Source organism: Ctenopharyngodon idella, chromosome 24, assembly GCF_019924925.1.
Source record: "Ctenopharyngodon idella isolate HZGC_01 chromosome 24, HZGC01, whole genome shotgun sequence".
In the NCBI taxonomy this organism is placed as follows: Eukaryota; Metazoa; Chordata; class Actinopteri; order Cypriniformes; family Xenocyprididae; genus Ctenopharyngodon; species Ctenopharyngodon idella.
The window spans coordinates 24,429,517-24,450,502 of NC_067243.1; the positions used below are offsets into that span (position 1 = coordinate 24,429,517).

General features: G+C 35.7%; 1 protein-coding gene across 3 annotated transcripts in view; it reads left to right on the forward strand.

The window, feature by feature from the left end:
- lrrk2 (leucine-rich repeat kinase 2) overlaps positions 1-20,986 on the forward strand; it is a 49,852-nt gene that overhangs the window by 1,844 nt on the left and 27,022 nt on the right. For 2 of the 3 annotated variants that reach the window (XR_007928348.1, XM_051884536.1), the window contains exons 3-23: positions 865-962; positions 3,669-3,757; positions 4,446-4,583; positions 5,006-5,140; positions 5,229-5,360; positions 5,472-5,591; positions 6,635-6,804; positions 6,900-6,973; positions 7,375-7,481; positions 9,655-9,784; positions 9,882-10,006; positions 10,096-10,223; positions 12,275-12,419; positions 12,560-12,699; positions 12,807-12,935; positions 13,025-13,195; positions 13,576-13,840; positions 14,280-14,465; positions 14,754-14,857; positions 14,943-15,009; positions 15,100-15,308. Coding sequence is in view for 2 of the 3 variants with exons in the window: in XM_051884536.1 (XP_051740496.1) it covers positions 865-962; positions 3,669-3,757; positions 4,446-4,583; positions 5,006-5,140; positions 5,229-5,360; positions 5,472-5,591; positions 6,635-6,804; positions 6,900-6,973; positions 7,375-7,481; positions 9,655-9,784; positions 9,882-10,006; positions 10,096-10,223; positions 12,275-12,419; positions 12,560-12,699; positions 12,807-12,935; positions 13,025-13,195; positions 13,576-13,840; positions 14,280-14,465; positions 14,754-14,857; positions 14,943-15,009; positions 15,100-15,308 (2,862 nt within the window). In the remaining variant the exon portion in view is untranslated. Of the gene's footprint in view, positions 1-864; positions 963-3,668; positions 3,758-4,445; positions 4,584-5,005; positions 5,141-5,228; positions 5,361-5,471; positions 5,592-6,634; positions 6,805-6,899; positions 6,974-7,374; positions 7,482-9,654; positions 9,785-9,881; positions 10,007-10,095; positions 10,224-12,274; positions 12,420-12,559; positions 12,700-12,806; positions 12,936-13,024; positions 13,196-13,575; positions 13,841-14,279; positions 14,466-14,753; positions 14,858-14,942; positions 15,010-15,099; positions 15,309-20,986 lie in introns of those variants that run through there. The other variant, XM_051884537.1, reaches the window with a different exon arrangement.

Below are 20,986 nucleotides of genomic sequence, written 5' to 3' on the forward strand. Positions count from 1 at the left end.
GACAAAATCCGAACCAAGTCGTTTTTGCAGCTTGGTTTCAATAAAAGCTGTTTTTGGACTAACGAGGAAGTTTTACTTACAGAACTTACAGGATGTTTTAATAGTACAATGACCTCTTACATAAAAGATCAAGGAAAAATTTTAAAAACTACTTGAATGTGCTTGGGCACATTTTCCTTAATGGAAAAGAGCAACATGAAAATTCTATAAAACATACTATTCTTGGGAGAAAGAAAGGCTACGTTCACACTGTTCATCCAAATCTGATTATTTGTGCATCTGATTGGACTCTGATTGGCGCTGTTACATTTTCTGGAATATCTGCATTGGTTTCTATGGCAGTGACGTTGCGTTGGTAGGCATGTCGAAAACAACTACAACAAAATGGAGGGGTTTGCAATAAAAAGTAATTACAACATGGCAATGTGTAGCCGCTGGACTACTACGTCTTCTGGAGCAGCTGCAGAAACATACAGTAGATGGCTGGTATGAGCGGCTTTATTCTGTGCTGTTGTCTCTGCTGCTCTCAAAATATCCTTTATCCTTTAAGTCTCCTTTATATTGTAATTTTCTGCTCGTCCGACACTTTGCAACAACACAGCCTTGTTTCTGCAGCGACTTTTAGCATTTTTCCTATAACAATGTCTGACATGTTTACTGTATATTTTACGTGCCGTGAGAAAGTAACTAAGTTATGTGGGTTTGGAATGACATGAGGGTTAGTAAATGAAAGAAAATTATTTTTTTTACTGTTGTTTAAGGCATCTTTTCTGCTGTAAATTTAATTTCAGCTTTATCGACTAAAATCAGTTATTGGTTTATCGGTTTTTAAAAGAGTGATTTACTGTTTTCATCATATTGTAGGTAGGCTGGTCTTTGCTATGTCGTCTGATGGAGATCTGTCCAACCACTCTGGATAGTCTGACCAACCCAGTGGACTATGATTTTATAGAGGTGCACAAGTAAGCCTAAGTAATTTCTATGAGCTTATATGGGTGTACATTCCTGTTTATATAGACTATGTCCTAACTGAAGCAACTTTTAGTACTTTAAAGCTGAAGTATCATTGCCTCCCTTGATTAACCCACTTTCTGTACCATTCTATAAAACTGAAAGCACAAAAGAGAATTCCTTTGTTCTACTGGTTAAGATTAAAAGTGATTGACTAGGAGGATTGATGCATATAAAAGAATTGTGCATCAGTTTAGTTCAGTTTATTTCTACAGTACTTTTCACAGTACATATTGTTCCAGAACAGCTTTACAAAGAAAATGCCTGAGGAAAGATGTTAAAGAAATCTTGGGAGAAACAGATACACCTTGGGGAATTCTGTGCTAGCTCATATTTATTTTATTTTTTATTTTTTTCTACAAAGCATACACACACACATACACAAATTTTGAATTTTACATTTAATTTACGTAACTGCACAGTAGTGATGACAGGTTTTAATAATCTGATTGAATTCTAATGTTTTAAGTTATAGAGTATATTGTTTATAAATCGTATATTCTGTGTTGTTATACATAGAATAGAAATCCATGTGATATGCAAATAGTAGGGATGCAGGCACAACAACTCGAGAGTGATGGCAGTCAAGGGTGGATCTGAGTATGACAGGTGCTAGTAAACTTTGGGATGGCTATCCCAAGGTGTGGATGGAGTAAAAAAGTTGAGGGTTTTAGAATCTTTTGGCCATGAGGGGTAATAAGGTGGTAATACCCGTTAGGTATTGAAGGGCTAGACCCTTAAAAGCTTCATAAATAAGTAGAAATAGTTTATTATTGAACAGGTAACCAGTGTAGTGATGATAATATTGGACCGATAACATCATATTTTGTAGATTTGGTTAGAACTAGCTGCTGCATTTTGAAGAAGCTGCAGTTTATTTACATTACATTGAATTATTTACATTGAATACATTGGGGAATCCAGTAAAGAGTGCACTGCAAGTCTTGAAGTTATGAATGTATGGACCAAATTTTCAGCTTGAAAACAGAATATTATGTAACTTAATTTCTGAGGAGGAAGAATGCTGTTAGAGTATGACATAATAGAAAAATAAGAGACCTTAATAGATCTTAATATCTAGAAGCATTAGATCCAGTTATAAATAATTTTATTATTATTATTATTATATAAGGACATTAATAGCCATCCATTTTTAACACCCGTAAGACCTTCGTTCATCTTTGGAACACAAATTAAGATATTTTTCATGAAACCCAATGGCTCAGTGAGGCCTCTATTGCCAGCAATGTCACCAAACTTCTCAAGATCCAGAAAGGTACTCAAAACATAATTAAAACAGTTCATGTGAGTACAGTGGTTCTACCTTAAAGGGATAGTCCACCCAAAAATGAAAATGATGTCATCATTCACTCGCCCTCAAGTTGTTCCAAACCTGTATAAATTTCTTTGCTCTGCTGAACACAAAGGAAGATATTTTGGAGGAAGTTTGTAACCAGGCCGCTTTGGGACACCATTGACTTCCATAGTAGGAAAAAAATACTATGGAAGTCAATGGTGCCCCAGAACTGTTCAGTTTCCCACATTCTTCAAAATATATTCCTTTGTGTTCAACAGAACAAAGAAATTTATACAGGTTTGGAACAACCTGAGGGTTAGTAAATGATGACAGAATTCTAATTTTTGTGTGAACTATCCCTTTAATATTATGAGGCGACAAGAATACTTTTTGTGCGGCAAAAAAACAAAATGACTTTTCAACAATATCTAGTAATGGCTGATTTCAAAACACTGCTTCGAAGCTTTAGTTCGGAGCACCAAAGTCATGTGATTTCAGCAGTTTGGCAGTTTGATACGCAATCCGAATCACTGATTTCGAAACAAAATATTCGTAAAGCTTCATGAAGCAGTGTTTTGAAATTGGCCATCACTGAAAATTGTTGAAAAGTCGTTATTTTTTTTTTTTTTTTGGTGCACAAAAAGTATTCTCGTCGCTTTACAATGTTAAGGTAGAACCACTGTACTCACATGAACTGTTTTAATATGTTTTGAGTACTTTTCTGGATCTTGAGAGGTTCGGTGACATTGCTGGCAATACAGGCCTCACTGAGCCATTGGATTTCATCAAAAATCTCTTAATTTTTAATATTTAAAATATCTTAATAAAAAAATGACATTATTTTCATTTTCGGGTGAACTAACCCTTTAACAGATTATTTAACAAAAACAGAAAAAACAACAACTTTTAAAAAGAGCGATCTGACAGGTAAGATCTAAACCAGGCTATTCTTCTGAACATGATTGACTGAAACATATAACTTCCAGTTTGAATGGAATTTGGAAAATGTCCTCTTGAGATGGAAGGGGTAAAACATTTAACATTGGCTAAAAAACTATAGCTATCACTTTTTTAATAGTTTGGTCATTATAGAATGAAGCATACAAGTAGAAGATTTTAAAGCTGCAAGAAGTTTCGAAAGCCCAGCCCTACAACAGTTAACAATTGAAATGGGACCTTGGCTTCAACATGTCGTGATGCCTTAAGATACTCAAACCGTTTTTTTAATGAATGAATGAATGAATTAATTAACATAAATCTGGTGAACATGGATAGCAGCAATGAATGAATGAATTAATTCATTCATTGCTGCTATCCATGTTCACCAGATTTATGTAAGTGTTTGCATGTTTGTTCATAGGCAGATTCTTAAGGTGCTTTCAATGTATAATAAAGACGCCAAGATGATGATGGTGGGCCTGAGAGCTCTGGCTCTGCTACTTAAGTCAGGTAAGACTTGCTTTTCCATTATACTGTTTACACAACCATTATAAAGTATTGGTTCCTGAAGTATTTTTTGCATTCATTTAATCTCCATAAGGATTTCCAAAACATTCTTTCAAAAAATTTGAACCAAACCAGCCGGCTCCCATGTGAATCACAACATTACAACAAGGAAACAAAACTGCAGGGGTGCCCAAACCTGTTCCTGGAGATCTACCTTGCTGCAAAGTTGTTGCAACCCTGATCAAACACAACTGAACCAGCTAATGATAATTACAGACAAGTGTGCTGGATCAGGGTAAGATCTGAACTCTCCAGTTAGGTAGATCTCCTGGAACAGGATTGGGCACCCCTGCAATGCTGTTTTATGAAGCGACAAACTACACATCCCATGAAGCATTGCCAATGACATAATCAAATCAGAAATTACAGTACATAACTATGGATATGGGGAAAGTCTCTCATACTTATGGAGTTATTTATACATGTAGTTCTTCTTGTTGATTATTATGAAATAGCCATATTCCCCTTACTCAAACATAGATTACTGTGGTAAGATTTCCACGTTTCATTTCACTTGCGGTTCACCACCATTTTGCCATGTTTTCACACTCCCCTTCTGAAATGAAACTAATATTTGGTGTTTGTGGGTCAAATGTGGTTCTGATGGATGTGTTGTTTGTTTGTGGGTCAGGTGAGATTGTGATGAAGGTTCTGGATGAGGAGGAAGTGGATGTGTTTTTCTTGGTTCTGGAGGCCATGAGGTCTTTCAGTGACAGAGAAGAGGTTCAACTACAGGGATGTGCTGCTTTACAACTACTGCTGCAGACAGGTAACCATGATTTGTTACAAATTCCTTTGAGTATGCGCAATAGGACCCTATGATTTCCGCATCCACAAGAGTCCAGTCATAGAAATGGAATTTACTGTATAGCCTAATGCGAAATGTCACATAATTGATTAAATCAAAAGTAGGGCAAAATACTGGAAGTGGTGCATTCCACAGACGAGAACCACATTATTAGACCGTTTTCTAAGGCTGCATGTATTAAAACTATTTAAAAACCATACTATAGCATAGTGCTATTGTGAATTCACAAAGGCTGCGATTCAAAAAAATAAATATATGCCCTGCGGGTTTAATATGTGCTTTAATTTTTTACATGCATGTAGGTTACGTGCGTCTCAGAGCGGCTTCGCTCACAGTAAATGCTGCTCTATGTGAAATGTTCATTTAACCTGCTTGATTGCCAGTTTCTGAGGATCATCTGGTGGAGTTCATTGAAAAGAAGGACCATGAGGTGGTTCTGAATGCGCTGAGCCAGTTCATGGACAGTGAGAATGTGGTGCTTCAAGTGCTGAGGGTCCTCATACTACTGGCTGATCCGGGTATAACACACTGCTCACTCTGTTTTTATGATCAATGACTTGGATTATCAAAAAAAATATCAAATAAGCTTCTCTTTCTTGGATCTAGCCAGCAATGTTGAGATTCTGATGTCCAAAACAGTTAAATGCTACAGTCTAACATGTCAGGCTATGGACATGTGGCTCGACTCCGAGTCGATACAGGAGGCTGGTTGCTGTTTGTTACGGAATTTTACATCAGGTGAGCTAAAGGTCATGTTGAAACAATGCTGTTCCTACAACATTTAAAAAGTGCTGTTTAGTTTTGATACCTTTGAGTTATGTTTTCTTGTTTTTGACTTTTTTTTACCAGAGAGTTACTATAATATGTTGGTGCTGAATGGTGTCCATAAAGTAGCAGTGAAAGCATGCGTCTCTTATCCTGAGAATGCCACAGTGCAGATTGCAGCCCTTTCCTGTCTGAGTGCGCTTGGTGAGTCAATATGACTAACATTAACATGATAGTACAGTATAAATTGAGAACCTGGCTCTCCACTGGATCCCTTAGAGCCTACACTTGAGATGTATGCTGCTTTTTTATGATTATTATTTGTCAGACTGTTTGTACATACATTTTACGATTCTGGACATGATTAAATGTTGACTAGGCATTTTCAGTGAGCAGTCCTCATTTACATGTGAAATTTCAAATGATGCCACAAACAAACCCAAAAAAGGTTCTGTTGATGTTGGCAATGTTTTGCCTGGGAAAATTGGAGGGTATAGAGTCTATTGTGGCTGGAAGGAGTGAACTTGAGGTAATTTTGATAGCTAGGATAGAGGATTTGGCTTTAAGGATTGGAATAATTAGATTAAAAACGGATAGGATATATACTACTTTGGAATAATTAAGATGTTTTTGAAAAAAAAGTTTCTTATACTCATCAAGGCTGCATTTATTTGATTAAACATACAATAAAAATGGTAATATTGTGAAATATTATAATTACAATTCAAAATAACTGTTCTGTGATCAATTTTATTCATTTTATCACATTAAATTGATCAAAAGTCACAGTAAAGACATTTATAACGTTACAAAAGATTTCTATTTTAAGTAAGCGCTGTTCTTTTGAACTTTCTATTCATCAAAGAATCCTGAAAAAATTTATCACAGTTTTCTTAAAAATATTAAGCACCAAAAACTGTTTTCAACATTGATAATAATAAGAATCATTATTAATAATTGAGCACCAATAATAATTGATAATAATTGGGCAGCAAATCAGCAAATTAGAATGATTTCTGAAGGGTTATGTGACACTGAAGTCTGGAGTAATGATGAAATACAGCTTGCCTTCACAGGGATAAATTACATTTTAAAATATTAAAAAAAATGTTTATTTAAATATTTAAATAAAATATTTTAAAATAAAAAACAGTGTATGTATATATATATATATAAAAAATGTTTTTATTTTTTTTTGCATGTCATGTTCATGGCTCCGTACTAATATTTTTTTTGTTTTTTCTCAGTGGAGTGTATTGTACAGAATGAAGGGTTGGACAAAGAGTGGACTGAGGAGGACGAGGTGGAACGGAAAGTTCTGGTAAATAAAGAAGCCACCCAAGCGGAGGAGATGCTTGTATGGAGAGAGGCCTGTTATACGGCTTTAGAGAGACATGCTGAAGATGCCACAGTACAGGTGACATGCTTTAGCTTGCAATGCGGAAAAGATCATGAAAGATGATACGATCATCTCAATATTTTATGTAACTTTCTGTCTCGTTGTCCAATCAGGAAGCTGCCTGTTGGGCCTTAAACAGTTTGCTGCTCCATTGCAAAATGTCCAAACATGTGGAACTGGAAGGAAGGTTAGCATTCCTTCATATTCTGTGCTATGTAACATTTATTTTTTTTTTTTTTTGGAATTCCTTTTATAATTAAAGGTTGAGACCAATATTATTGTTTTACAAACAATCTGATTTTTATACAGATTATTTTTGCTCAAGGGAATGATTTTAATTCTTTTGATTGTTTTGTTATTATTGTGTCAAAATGCAGGAAGAAAGCATAACATGCATTATTATTATTTGTCCATATGTATAGGGATTATGATTGGCTAACCTCTGCATACTAGTCTAGTTAACACTGTTATCACCAGGGCAAGTCAAGTTGCTGAATACTGAATAGGTGATGATATTTAAATGTAGGCGGACATATGTAAATGAACTCAGGTTGTAACTATGATTTAATTTGTTTCTCTGACACACAGGCCTCCTCTTCACACTCTCATCATGGCTGCGATGCTTTTGCATTCATCCAGTGTGGGGGTGTTTCAAGCTACTTCCTGTACACTACGCACACTAATACAGCGCCACAGTAAGTATGCTGTATGCTGTGATAGTTTCAAACAGTCGTATGCTGCTTTTTTATTACATAACCTTATTATATAGCACGTATAATTCTTCACTTATCATCTCCGAAATTAAGTGGATTATTTTGCATTTCACATGCTATCCATCCTTCATAATATTTAGGAATTAGAATCAGTGCATACCAAATTATAGTACTACAGTTGGTCAAAAATAGCTTGCTAAAGGTGCCCAGATATTGTATGATTTCTGATGTGTGTGCTTTTAGATTAGTACTGCCCGCAATCTTATGAGAATTAATTTGCTGCTATTTTCTATTGCAGTAATATTTTTTGACACAGATGTTCCAACACAGGTTTACTGCCATAGCTAAAAATCATAGTTTGATCTATGAAATCATTTTTTTTTGTTTACACTCACCTGCTTGTCCATATGTACATACTCTTCATACATAGAACTAGTATATGAATAAGTATTTGGCCAATGTTACACAAAACAATAAAAAAAAATACTATTTTTACACATATATATGATCCCTTGTGAAAAAGTGTGCTAAATTGTATTAAATGCTTACTTGTAGTGTACTTCAAATCTTAAAAGTGAATTTTTAAGAAGCTGTATTTGCAGATTCTTGTTTCTTAAGACACTTATCATTAGTACAATGTTTAATAAGATCAAATTAAAAGTTTTACTTTAATGTACATTTTAAATCATTGTTTAATAATCTTTTGTCATGCTTTAAAGAATTATTACACTTATTTTGCTGTGTTGACATTTTAAATTTTAACTGTAGTGTTATTTGATATTACATTTAAAGTAAATTTTACATGTACTAAATTGCAACTTTATCATTAGAAGTGTGTAATTAATTACAAATATATTTAAATATATATGTACTTAAGTCCTACTTAAGTGGGTCAAAAAAACACTTGTTGGTTAAAGTTCAACTTATTGTCTTATATAAATTTAAAATATAGTATTTTAATTTAATTGTAATTAACATTTAATTAAGTGTCCAAAAAAATGTCAATTTGCACTTAAAGGTGCAATATGTAAGAATTTTGCAGTAAAATATCCAAAAAACACTAGGCCAGTGTTATATATTTTGTTCGCTTGAGTACTTACAATATCCCAAATGTTTGCAACTATTTGTAAATCGTAAGAAAATTGCAATTTTAACCAAGGTTCCGGGACGAGTGAGGAGTCGCCTGCCATACCCGAGTTACCCTCGGTTTCCAGTTTTATTTTGTAGAAACCATCGAAACAAAAAAAACACTTTAATATTTACATGTTTTAATAGACAAGGGAACAACTGTTTTGATACATTTATAGACAGAAAACTAATTATTGTTATATAGCTCAACACGTTTAGTCTTATTGTTTAAATCTAGTTTTCTTGATTTTTTTTGCGAGTACCATGCTTTACCATGCCTCAGAGAAAAACACTATTTTGTCAAGTAGCTAACATAGCATCAGATGCAGCTTTATTTTTAGTAACAGTAATACAGCATTTTCTCCATCATACAATATGTTTTAAAATTAATTGCATGCTATTTATCAACACAAGCCATCCAGCATTTAATATGATATTCTAATATTGATATAGCTTACTGCAGTGTGCAACAGTGTCTCACATCAGCCACTGAGCGAACGCACAGAGTAACGTTATAACATTTTCAACACACTCAAATGTATCTAATATGATAAACAGAGCTGTGTTACCTCATACTCATGACCGGAAAAGCGGAAGCGGTGTTGGCGACTGCGGCATAATAAAAGTTCCGCTGCTCACGGCATGTGTTGCACAATCGCTCCAGCGGCCTCGTTCAGCTCTGACAACACTCGGTCCTGCTCTGCTTCATACTACAGAAACGTTAATAATCGCATCCATGAACATGATTGCTTCCCGAGTCCTATCCCAATTCTTTTCCACCGGCCGTTGAGGTGAAGACCACATGTCCCAAGATTCCGCGCTCAAACTTGGCGTCATCAAGCTACGCCTTTGTTTTGAATAGGCCTCTAGCGACCTCTAGCGGACAGATAATATTACATATTGCACCTTTAAGTATATTATTTTAAAGTATATTTTTTCCATAACAATTTTTTTTTTTAAGTATGCTTCTTTTTTATAAGGGATGTCTCTCAGGAATCACTTCGTTTGTATGTTTTTGTGGCTTTAGGTAGGATGAGAGCTCTGCTGCTATCACTTGGCATCCATTTCAACATTGTGGATCTGATGCGGAAACACTCAAACTCCAGTGAAGTGTGTGAAAGTGCCTGCAAACTACTTCACACACTCTTTCAGGGAGCGTAAGCACACACACTTCCCTCCTCTGATCAATGACAGTTTATGACATATGACAGGCGAAAACGTGCAACTGGAGTCATAATTTTATATAACTTTCAGGAGGGCCAGTCTAGATGAAGGGGCCTTGGTTCTCGGTCAGATCCTGATTGCTCTGAAGGCACATAACTTCGTTCCTGAAGTTCAGCTGGAGGGACTCAGAGCGAGTTTAGTTCTTCTCAACCCAGGTAGAATGTCCGTCTACTTAGTGTCCTTTTAGTTCATTCATGGAATATGCCTATGTGAGTTTTGACTCTGTGTTTTATTGTGAGCACAGACAGGAGTTTAAGAGAACATGGCAACTCAGTGGCGGATCCTGACACGGTGGGTGTGTCTCTGCGGGTGCTGAAGAACCAGTGTGTACTAGAGGGAGCTCACACTGTCTATCTAGAGGCACTTAATAGGGTAAATACTTTCTTTCTTACAAGCTAAAATAATTCAATAATTCAACATGGACACTAATGCTAAATATTTTGCTCATTCAAACTTAAAGGGAATTCCCGGTTCAATGCAAGTTAAAGCTGTGTAATTTTTCAATGTTAAAATAATTTCTCCTATCTCAGATTAATATGCAGAGACAACTGGAGTATTGCCACAAAATTGTGATTTAAAGGGGTCATGACATCCTGAAATCTCAGACAGATTTTTAATCTCCCTTAAAACAAGATTTGATCAAGTAATGTTCACCAGATGTTGCATAGCTCATACAAGATTGACGATGGCTCTTCAGTATGGGGAACAATTTATCACTTTTAACTAGTTGCTTATTAGCCTGCATATTGGCTGTTTATTAGTGCATATTAATGCCTTTTTCTGCATGACCATATTCTACATCCCTTAATCCTACCCAGTACCTAAACTTAACTACTACAACAACTACCTTACTAACTATTAATAAGCAGTCAATTAGGAGTTTATCGAGGGAAAAGTCATAGATAATAGTGAATATGTGTTCCCCATACTAAAGTGTTACCAGATTGGCATTTTTGCTTAAAGGCGAAGACCCAACTCTATGTATGTTCTGCAAGACCATTAAACATATTTTATTGGATTGTCCCACTTTTCATGCAAGTAGAAAACATTTTTATGAAGTAAAGTTTAGTAAGATTTAACTAGAAAAGGTTTTAGAATTTTTATCATATGTTAATGTTAAAAATCTTGTATAATATTAATTATATTTTTTTTTTCGTTTTCTTGGTTTTTATTTAAATTGTATAAATGTAATACTTGTATTTTTGTAATTCAGTTTTTGCCATGAAGATACCTACAGATGCTGACATGGCATTAAAACTATACTGATACTGATACAGACATTTATGGATTACTTTTATGATGTCTTTGTGATCTTTTTAAAGGGTAAAAGTTTTGGTGGAATGGACATTCAATGAAGGGACAGTCTCTCAGGTTTCATAAAAAATAAGGTTTTTAAAGATGAACAAAAGTCTTCTAGGTTTGGAACAACATGAGTGTCAGTGGGCAATTTTTCTTTAAAGTAAAAAAAAAGCAAAAAAAAGGAAATCTAATTCTGTGGTAGTCAACATTTTGCCAGAATTGCTGTCTATAGACTTTAACTTGTATTGGACCCGTAACATTCCTTGTAGGATAAAAATGGACTTGAAATGTGGCTTTTATTTAAAATTTAAAGGGTTAGTTCGCCCAAAAACGAAAATAATGTCATTTATTACTCACCCTCATGTCGTTCCACACCCATAAGGCCTTCATTCATTTTCGGAACACAAAGTAAGATATTTTTGATTAAATCAGATGGCTCAGTGAGGCCTGCATTCACAGCAATGACATTTACTCTCTCAAGATCCATAAAGGTACTAAAAACATATTTAAAACAGTTCATGCGAGTTCAGTAGTTCTACCTTAATATTATAAAGTGACGAGAATATTTTTGTGCGGCAAAAAAACAAAATAATGCCTTTTCAACAATATAGTGATGGGCCGATTTCAAAACACTGCTTCGGAGCTTTGCGAATCGAATCAGTGACTCGGAATGCCAAAGTCAAGTGGTTTCAGCAGTTTAGCCGTTTGATAGGAGATTCGAGTCATTGATTCGATTCGCAAAGCTCCGAAGCAGTGTTTTGAAATCGGCCCATTACTATATTGTTGAAAAGTCGTTGTTTTGTTTTTTTGGCGCACAAAAAGTATTCTCGTCACTTTATAATATTAAGGTAGAACTACTGAACTCGCATGAACTGTTTTAAATATGTTTTTAGTACCTTTATGGATCTTGAGAGAGGTCATTGCTTTGAATGTAGGTCTCACTGAGCCATCGGATTTAATCAAACATATCTTAATTTGTGTTCCGAAGATGAATGAAGGCCTTACGGGTGTAGAACGACATAAGGGTGAGTAATAAATGACATTATTTTCATTTTTGGGTGAACTAACCCTTTAAGTAAATGTCTGAAGTGTTTCATTGATGAGTGTGTGTGTTTGTGGTTTAGTTTATCAGTAGTAAGGAGATTCAAGAGTGTGGACTTGGCGTACTCTCAGCGCTAGCCGACTGTTCTGGAGCTGTTGACCTCATGTGCCAGCAGGGGGCGATAGACACGATTCTTCATACACTGCAGATGTTTCCACAGGAACGTGGTGAGTCTAATCACTTCTCCATGCCTGGAGATCACAAGCCTCTGCTTTTAATCCCAGCCACACATATTTTATAGAGTCTGTGTAGGGTATGTAAACATGAGCACAACTGTATGATAATCGAAACTCGTCACCATTTGTAGATATTCACTACTGGGCTCTTAGTCTTCTGTTTCACCTCATCTCTAAGAAGAAACTGTCCCGTTCAATGGTGCCTGTACTGGCCTCTGTTTTGGTCAGCTCTGTACGGCAACACAAAGAAGACACAGTCATGGTTCTAAAGGTAGTTCACTACAGTTATTATCAGTTCAAAATCAAAAGGTTTGTTGTTGGTTTGTTTGTTTTATTTGTTTTGTTGTTGTTCCTAAAGTGTGTGTTTTTGGTCATTAGGGATTTCAGGTGGTGTGGAAGTTGTTGGACACCTGCTCAAGTGCCACAGCATGGTTGCAGAAAGAAGCATTTGAGAAAGAGATCTTTCAGATCCTGCGGGAGAAGACAGCAGAGCAGCGCCGAGATCCAGTAAGAAAATGAAACCGAAAGGTCTCAGACTCAAACAAATCAAAGAAAAGCAAGATCCCCTGATAAATCCCACTTTTGTTTGGCTTCAGTTGCAGGGAATGAGTTGCCTGTGCCTGTCTAAGATGGTGGCGGACACTGAGATCATGTACATGCTGCTGGAGAGAGCGTGTGAGGACAGGGATGTGGACATGGCAGAATGTCTCATTAAGCTGGGCGCTGACATTAACAAGAAAACAAAGAGCGATTCGCTAATATATCAGGTCTGATATATGAACCTTAAAGGAATCTTTCCAACAATGAAAATTCATAGTTTACTCATTCTGTCGTTTTAAAGGGGGTTTTTATGTTTTTACTCTTTTCACATTTGCCAATCATAACAGTGGTCATTTACATATAGCAATATGGCAACAGCCTGTTTAATTCTAATGAGAGAGAGGGTGCAAACTGTTTTATGAATGAATGAATGAATGAAGCATTTATATAGCGCTTTACTATGTACTACAGTACACAAAAAACGCTTTAGAGTCATATCAGGGGGTCTCTCCTCAACCACAACCAGTGTGCATTGCAGCATTTATTCCACTACCTTTATTCAAGAAAGCTTCTTAGCAATGAAGAACATGTTGCTTTGTTTGTGCAGGTTTGTGATCGGGGGGCTCCTATGGCCTTGCTGGAGCTGCTAGTTTCTGCAGGTGTTCATGAGCAGCAGTTACGTGGAGCTCTGACCGTGTGTGTCAGGAGGGGTGACGACCCTGCGGTCACCCTCCTACTTGGCCGCCTGGGCCTGGACCACACTAACAACGCCCTGTGCCTTGGAAGCTTCCGCCTTGGACAAATGAAGGCAACATGGCTCAGTGCACTGCTCTCTGAGTGCAGGACTCAATCTCCGACCAGCCACAAGAACAGTGAGTCTGTTCACATGATCTGGCAATGCCTAATGTTGTTTGAAGTTTGGCATATATTTGACATACATAAGTGAACTTTTACTTCACTCATTTTATATTATCCACAAGTACATTTTTTTTTTTTTTTAAATATATACTTTCAAGATTTAAGGGTACACCACAAGTGCACATTCAATAAAATTAAGCTCATCTTTATTATTATTTTTAATTAATAATGGAACACCAGTTTTTACACCATTCACAGAAAGTGCCAGTTCAAGGAATGCAATAAAATTTGCCAATTTGAAAATTGCCAGTTGAAATCACTTGTCACTTGACTTGTGGCTTCTAGAGAATCAGTTTGTCTTCACTTTATATTATAAGTATGTGGGAAATTTAATTCTACATAACTATAACTAGCCTGACTGTTGTTGGTAATCTGTTCCTTGTGTCTCTTAAGGTAAAGGTCAGCGTTTGGCCAGACAGATCTTGTCACTCCAGAGGAGGAAAGGGTTTTTGAGAGTTGAGAGTAGATTACAGAGTGATGTCAGCACATCAGGATATTTTACGGATGAGGAAAGTGATGACTCACACATTTCCTTAGATGAAAGTTTGGTGTTCGTGTTTGATGACTTGGAGAGTGACGGTAAGATGAGTCTCATGGAAACACAAAAGTAATTTCATTGGATGTGCGTCATTTTTTTGCATTGCCTTTTCAACCTCATGATATGCTGAAAAGGTTTGGATGTATTAATAATTATTGAATTATTCAGAATCAATATTGACAAATTATTTATTGCAATGAAGTTGATTAATCAATCTGCATATACTGTTATTAATTTAATGATATTAAATGACTCACAGCAAGAAAATCACACTCACAATATTATAATATTATTTATCTGAAAGAATAAATGTGCTGTTCCATTGATAGGGAGTGACGGACCTCCACATGGATTATTACTTTTCAACGATTCACCAGAAGTGGGCAGGAAACCTGCTTGGAGACACAGTCGACGTAGACGTGCCAATTCAGAGGTACCACATCAAACGGATGCACTTTTTGTGGGCTGTAGGCTTGGATTTTAACAATGAGGGTCACTGACTTAATGTCTTTGTACAGGGAAGCCATTGTGAGACGGATGCAAGCATCCCTCTGCATAAGCAGTTTAACTCTCACAACACCAGAGGTACATACTGTCTAACAAGCTGTCAGACATGTGAACAAGTCCTAAAAATTTCACCTAATCAATGCATCTTCTATTGTGTGAACTCTACAGGGCAGGGTTTCAGTGAAAGCTTGACTCCTGGTGCTCTTCCTCTGGCCATAGACAAAGACCCCATCCGTCTGCTTGACCTATCGGGGAATGAGCTGAGCAATCTGTCCTGTTTGATGGATGTGAGCTCTCTCAAGCAACAGATTAAAAACCTTCTTCGGCTTGATTTGAGCAGCAACAGTCTATCAGAGTTTCCCAGTGTTCTCTGTCAGGTGTGTGGAAATATTTTGACAGTATTATTAAAGCAGTGTGTTGTTAAAGTCAACATGAAACAGAGTTCGAAACCCATTCTGTAATTTTCTACAATGTATTCACAATGCTTCTGTGAACATTTTAGTTACTATCGATTGTAGTACTATGAACTGAATCAGAACATAAATTAAATTATTTTTTTGTGAAAAAAGTACACTTTAGCATACTTTTAAAAAGAGTACTTATTATGGAAATTATATTTTTTAAAAGAATATTTGAAAGCGCGAACTGAATGTAATGTTTTTGGACACTTGCAGTTATATAAAATGTATCAGTAAAATTTAAAAAAAATAAAATAATTAAATAAAAAAAAAAAACATAAAATGTCACCTGTATGCCTGCCTAAAAAGATGTGTTTTCAAACGAGATTTAAAAGTAGAGAGAGAGTCACTATTGCGAATGTCCTTTGGAAGCAAGTTCCACAGATAAGGAGCAGCATAACTTATCTTAAAAAGCTTGAGATCCCATAGAAGCCAAACACATGCGAGGAAGAACTAAGGAGAATGTAGATGATGATCTAAGAGTTCGAGAGGGAGTATAAGTTGAAAGTAGGTCTGATAGGTATGAAGGAGCCAGGTTATGCAGTGCTTTGTAAACAAGAAGCAAAATTTTTAATTCAATACGCAGTGCAACAGGAAGCCAGTGAAGTTGTTGAAGAACAGGACATATGTGATCCATCTTAGGAGTTCTAGTGATTATTCGAGCAGCTGAGTTCTGCACTAACTGTAATTTGTGTAAGAGTTTGAGGGGAAGTCCAAAGAAAAGAGCATTGCAGTAGTCAGTACGTGAGGTAACAAGCGCATGAACCAAAGTAGCAGTGCTCCTTGTTGAGAGGGCAGGGCGGGGGTGAGTAATGTTACGGATGGGATAGTAAGCTGTCTGAGTAATCTTGTTAATGTGCATTTCAAAAGACAGAGTACTGTCAAGGATAACCCCCAAGCTTTTAACCTGCGTTGAAGGAGCAATTGTAAAACCATCAATGCACATAGAGAAACCACTGGACTTAGACGCATTATTTTTTGTACCTACAAGAAGTATCTCTGTCTTACTACTGTTAAGCTTAAGAAAATTACTTGAAAACCAAGCTTTAACTTCAGACAAACAGTTAGAAAGAGAGGATGGAGGAAGTTCAGAAGTGGGTTTTGAAGGTAAATAAAGCTGGGTGTCGTCTGCATAACAGTGAAAATGGATACCATATTTCCTAAAAATGGTTCCAAGTGGCAATAAATAAATAATAGAAAATAAAGGACCCAGAACTGATCCCTGTGAGACACCTGTAGTAATATTTGTTGATTTAGATTTGAACTGGCCTAATTGAACAAATTGAGTATGGCCGGAGAGATATGATGTGAACCACGCCAGAGGAGTACCAACAATTCCAATGGACTGCAGTCTGTCTAAAATGATTTCATGAGAAATAGTGTTGAACGCTGAAGTTAAATCAAGAAGAATTAATATAGAGTCCTGAGTCAGCTGCTACTAATAAGTCATTAGAAATCTTGACAAGGGCAGTCTCGGTACTATGATAGGAACGAAAACTTGATTGAAATTGTTTGTAAAGGTTGTTCACTGCTGCAACAAATTTTTCCAGAATTTTTGATAGAAATGTCAAATTAGAGATTGGATGGAAATTATCAAAATTATTTGGATCTGCACCTGGCTTCTTGAGTACTGGAGATAGTATTGCAGTTTTAAATAAATAAGGAACAGTGCCAGAAATGAGAGAAGATTGAATGATCTCAGTAATAAAAGGCAAAAGAACAGGCTTTAACTAATTGAGTTGGAAGAGGGTTTAACTGACAAGTAGTTGGTTTAGATTTCCAAATAACTGAAGTTATTTCATCTACTGTTGGAAGTTTAAAGGTAGAGAGAGTAGAGTTAAGTGACTGTGTAAGACAGAAACAAAATGAAGAACAGGCTAAATCTGTAACTAACAAAGACTGGTGAATATTTTCTATTTTTGCATTAAAAAAGGTCAAAAAAGCATCACATAAATCAACTGAGTGCAAATATGATGGTATAGAATCAGGAGGCTTTGAAATATCTTTTATAACAGAAAAAGGGTTCTTGCATTCCTTTCACTAGACATGATTACCTGTGAATAATAATCAGATTTAGCTGTAGAGATAGCAGTTTTGTAGTTTTTCATATGCTCAGAGTACATCTGTTTGTGGACAACGAGTCTGGTTCTAACATACAGACGCTCCAGACATACAGGCGACCTTGAGCTTTCAGCCTATGCAAATCAGGGGTGAACCAAGGGGCAGAATTAACAAATGAAACAGTCCTGGATTTTAATGGTGCGTAGATGTCAAGAAGTGATTGAAGCACATCATTATAATGGCATACCAGTTCATCCAAAGTTGTTAGATTGTTTTTATTGGAGAGGGTAGCTAGTCCTTCAGTAAATGCCAATATATCAGTGTTCTTAATATTACGAAATGAGATAGTACGACTTTGATTACTCTTGAATAATGTTAAACAAGCTTTAAAGGATACCAACAGATGGTCAGAAAAGGTTAAGTCAGAAGCCGTGCAGCTATTAGGAGTAATGCCAGAGCAACAGACAAGATCAAGTGTATGGCCTTTCGAATGAGTAGAACAATTTATAAATTGTTGTATGCCAAAACTATCAAGACAGGATAAAAAATCCTTTGTGTAAGTACTACTTTCATTGTCGACGTGTATATTAAAATCACCAACCACAATCACATTAGGAGACAAAGAACTGATAAAAGTTAAAAAGTCTTTTAAAAAGTCAGCGTTGGCCTTAGGTGGACGATAAACATCAACAAGAACAGTTAGAACTGGGCAATTAATCTGTAAAACAATGGACTCAAATGAAGTGAATTCAGGAACAGTTACATGCAACACTTTCCACTTCTCGTTGTATAGGACTGCAAGACCTCCACCGCGACCTGACGCGCGGGGCTTGCAGGTGTAAACATATCCCGGAGGTGTAGACTGATTAAGATGCACAAAATCATCTTTATACTGCCAAGTCTCAGTTAAGCAAAAAAATTACAATGAAAACGGAAAAAAAAAAATATATAAAACTAGATCTCAAAACTAGAAATATATAAAACTGATACTACAATAACACTGATTGTAGTTTAAATATATATTAAATGCAATTAGCTGAACTTGAGTGCTTTTTGACCCACTTAAGTAGTCTTTGTAATAAGGTTAAAGTGTACTGCCGAATATATATATATTTGTACTGTTATTTGTACTGAAATTTGTACATCATGTATTTAATTATATTTTTAATTACACATTTTTAATGACATTGCAGTTTAGTACATTCAAAGTATATTAACTTGAAACATAATCAAATTACGGAAGCCCTGAACCGCATGGTGAAAAAAAAAAAAAAAACTTGGTGGGGAGAAAAAAAAAAAAAAAAACTTATCTCGTTATTTCAAGATATTAAGTCGTTATAACGACATAATATCTCGTTATTTCAAGATATTAAGTCGTTATTACGACATAATATCTCGTTATTTCAAGATATTAAGTCGTTATTACGACATAATATCTCGTTATTTCAACATAATAAGTCGTTATAACGACATAATATCTCGTTATTTCAAGATGTTAAGTCGTTATTTCAACATAATAACTCTTTATTGTCTATCAAGTATGATAAAGCAGGATAGCATGTCAATGTCTTCAGAGGCGCAACGCTAATCTATTGGATCGCAATTCAAGCTTTTACTGCGATCGCCTCGGTTTCGAATCCGCCTTTTGCCGAGTTCGCTCTTCTCTAGTTACACTTCACATATCAAAAAAGGCATTTATTTTCAATTAAAAGGAAAACAATGTTCTAAAAGTGCAAATAACCTGCCTAACGAGTGTTTAATAACATTAAAAGTATTTATTGGGCAGCGTTGGCAGCATGTTCTCTTTCGATATTACCCACTAGAGGGCAGAATAAGACAGGGAATCAATTAAAGAACGCAATAGTTATGTTGACCTACTGTTGTTACAAGTTGGTGCTGCAAAATCCCAGAGGGTTATCATTGGAATTTGCATTCATCCCAGGCTAACCTTTATTGAGGTTAAATTTGTGTAGCCCATAAATTCTCATAAATACTCTATAGGCGTTTATTCTATGTAGTTTTCATAACACTGGATATTCTACTAATTCATACTTTTCTACTAATCCATACTTCTAATACGTGGCCTAATAATTAATTTATTTAGCAATTACATAGGCTAGCTATAGAGTTTTGTGCTAATTGCCAGTATTGCTCTTTCAGCCAGCTTCATAGTTTTGCTTATCTGTTAACTTTTCAGAAGCCTATAACGGAGTGTCTGTTTACAATAAGTGCAAATAGCGTCCCTTGTTGACAAACACTCTTTAGCTCCAATGTCTGGATGGGCCACTCAAGTTTAAAAAGGGACAGATGTAATTCAATGTATTCAGTGGCGCAACAATAGCATGTAGGGTTTCAGATTTTGGCTTTTACAGCGATCGCTGCGGGGTCGAATCAGCATTTTGCCGAGCTCACCCAATAATAGAGCTCACTCCTATTTTCTCATCATATACATTTTCAATAAAATAAAAATCATGTTCAAAAAGTGGAAATAAAATGTGAACAAGAGTTTAATAACTTTAAAAGTGTTCATTGAGTAGTGGAGGGGTTTTATTCTCCCAATAAGGCAGCATCCATTTAATAATTTTAATCAATATAATCACACTCTATGATATTATTGCATCCTGTACAAAAATACTGGGGTACAAATAATATCTGCCAATACAATGTAGCCTACAGCATCTAAATACTATTTACATATCTTGCAAAGAACTGATAGGCTACTTTTACATGGTGTCAATATATCGCTATTTTCATCTAGTATAAATAGCATATCGTAAAAATGTTGCTATTGTCACTTAGTATAAATAGGATGTATCGGTATTTTCACTTAATGTAAATAGCATCTACAGTAGGGGTGTCAAACTCATTTTAGTTTGAGGGCCGGACTGGAAATAAATTAACCATATGCGGGCCGAATTAGCTTCTTCTTATAATAACCTTAGTGCGCTGACTGTTTTTTTTTAAATGATTTAAATGATTTTTTTATTTAATATTTTTTATTAGCATTTTTTATTTTGATTTTTCATGGCCAATTTCAATTTTTATAAGAAGCAAATCGTCTGATTCTGATACTGGTTGCAGATTTTTTTAAAGCAAATTTATTTTTTGTTTATTTTTTTCACAGGCCAATCTGGCCTTAAACAAATATGTATAGCTCTTTGATATTAGAGGCAAACACTGGCATTTAGATATTAGAGGCATTTTTATCATAATCCCAACAACGATGTTATGCACATGAGCATGAGCAGTTGTTTTTAATTTAAATTACTGAATAATTTCAAGATTAACAGCAAAAACTAGGTCTGGTCTGACTTTAGCTTTGTGAAATTATGCTAAAACAAAATCAGCAGACGGACTGAATGAAAATGGAACAGCAGTGATATAGCGTTTCCATGGTTACCGCTATACACACAGCAGCGCTTTTCGATAAATATAGGCTAATACTACTACTTTATATGGAGATAAGAGGAAAAGCCATCGAAAGTTTTATCAATACAGTTCCTTCCAGAGATACATTCATATCAATCCCACTGTAA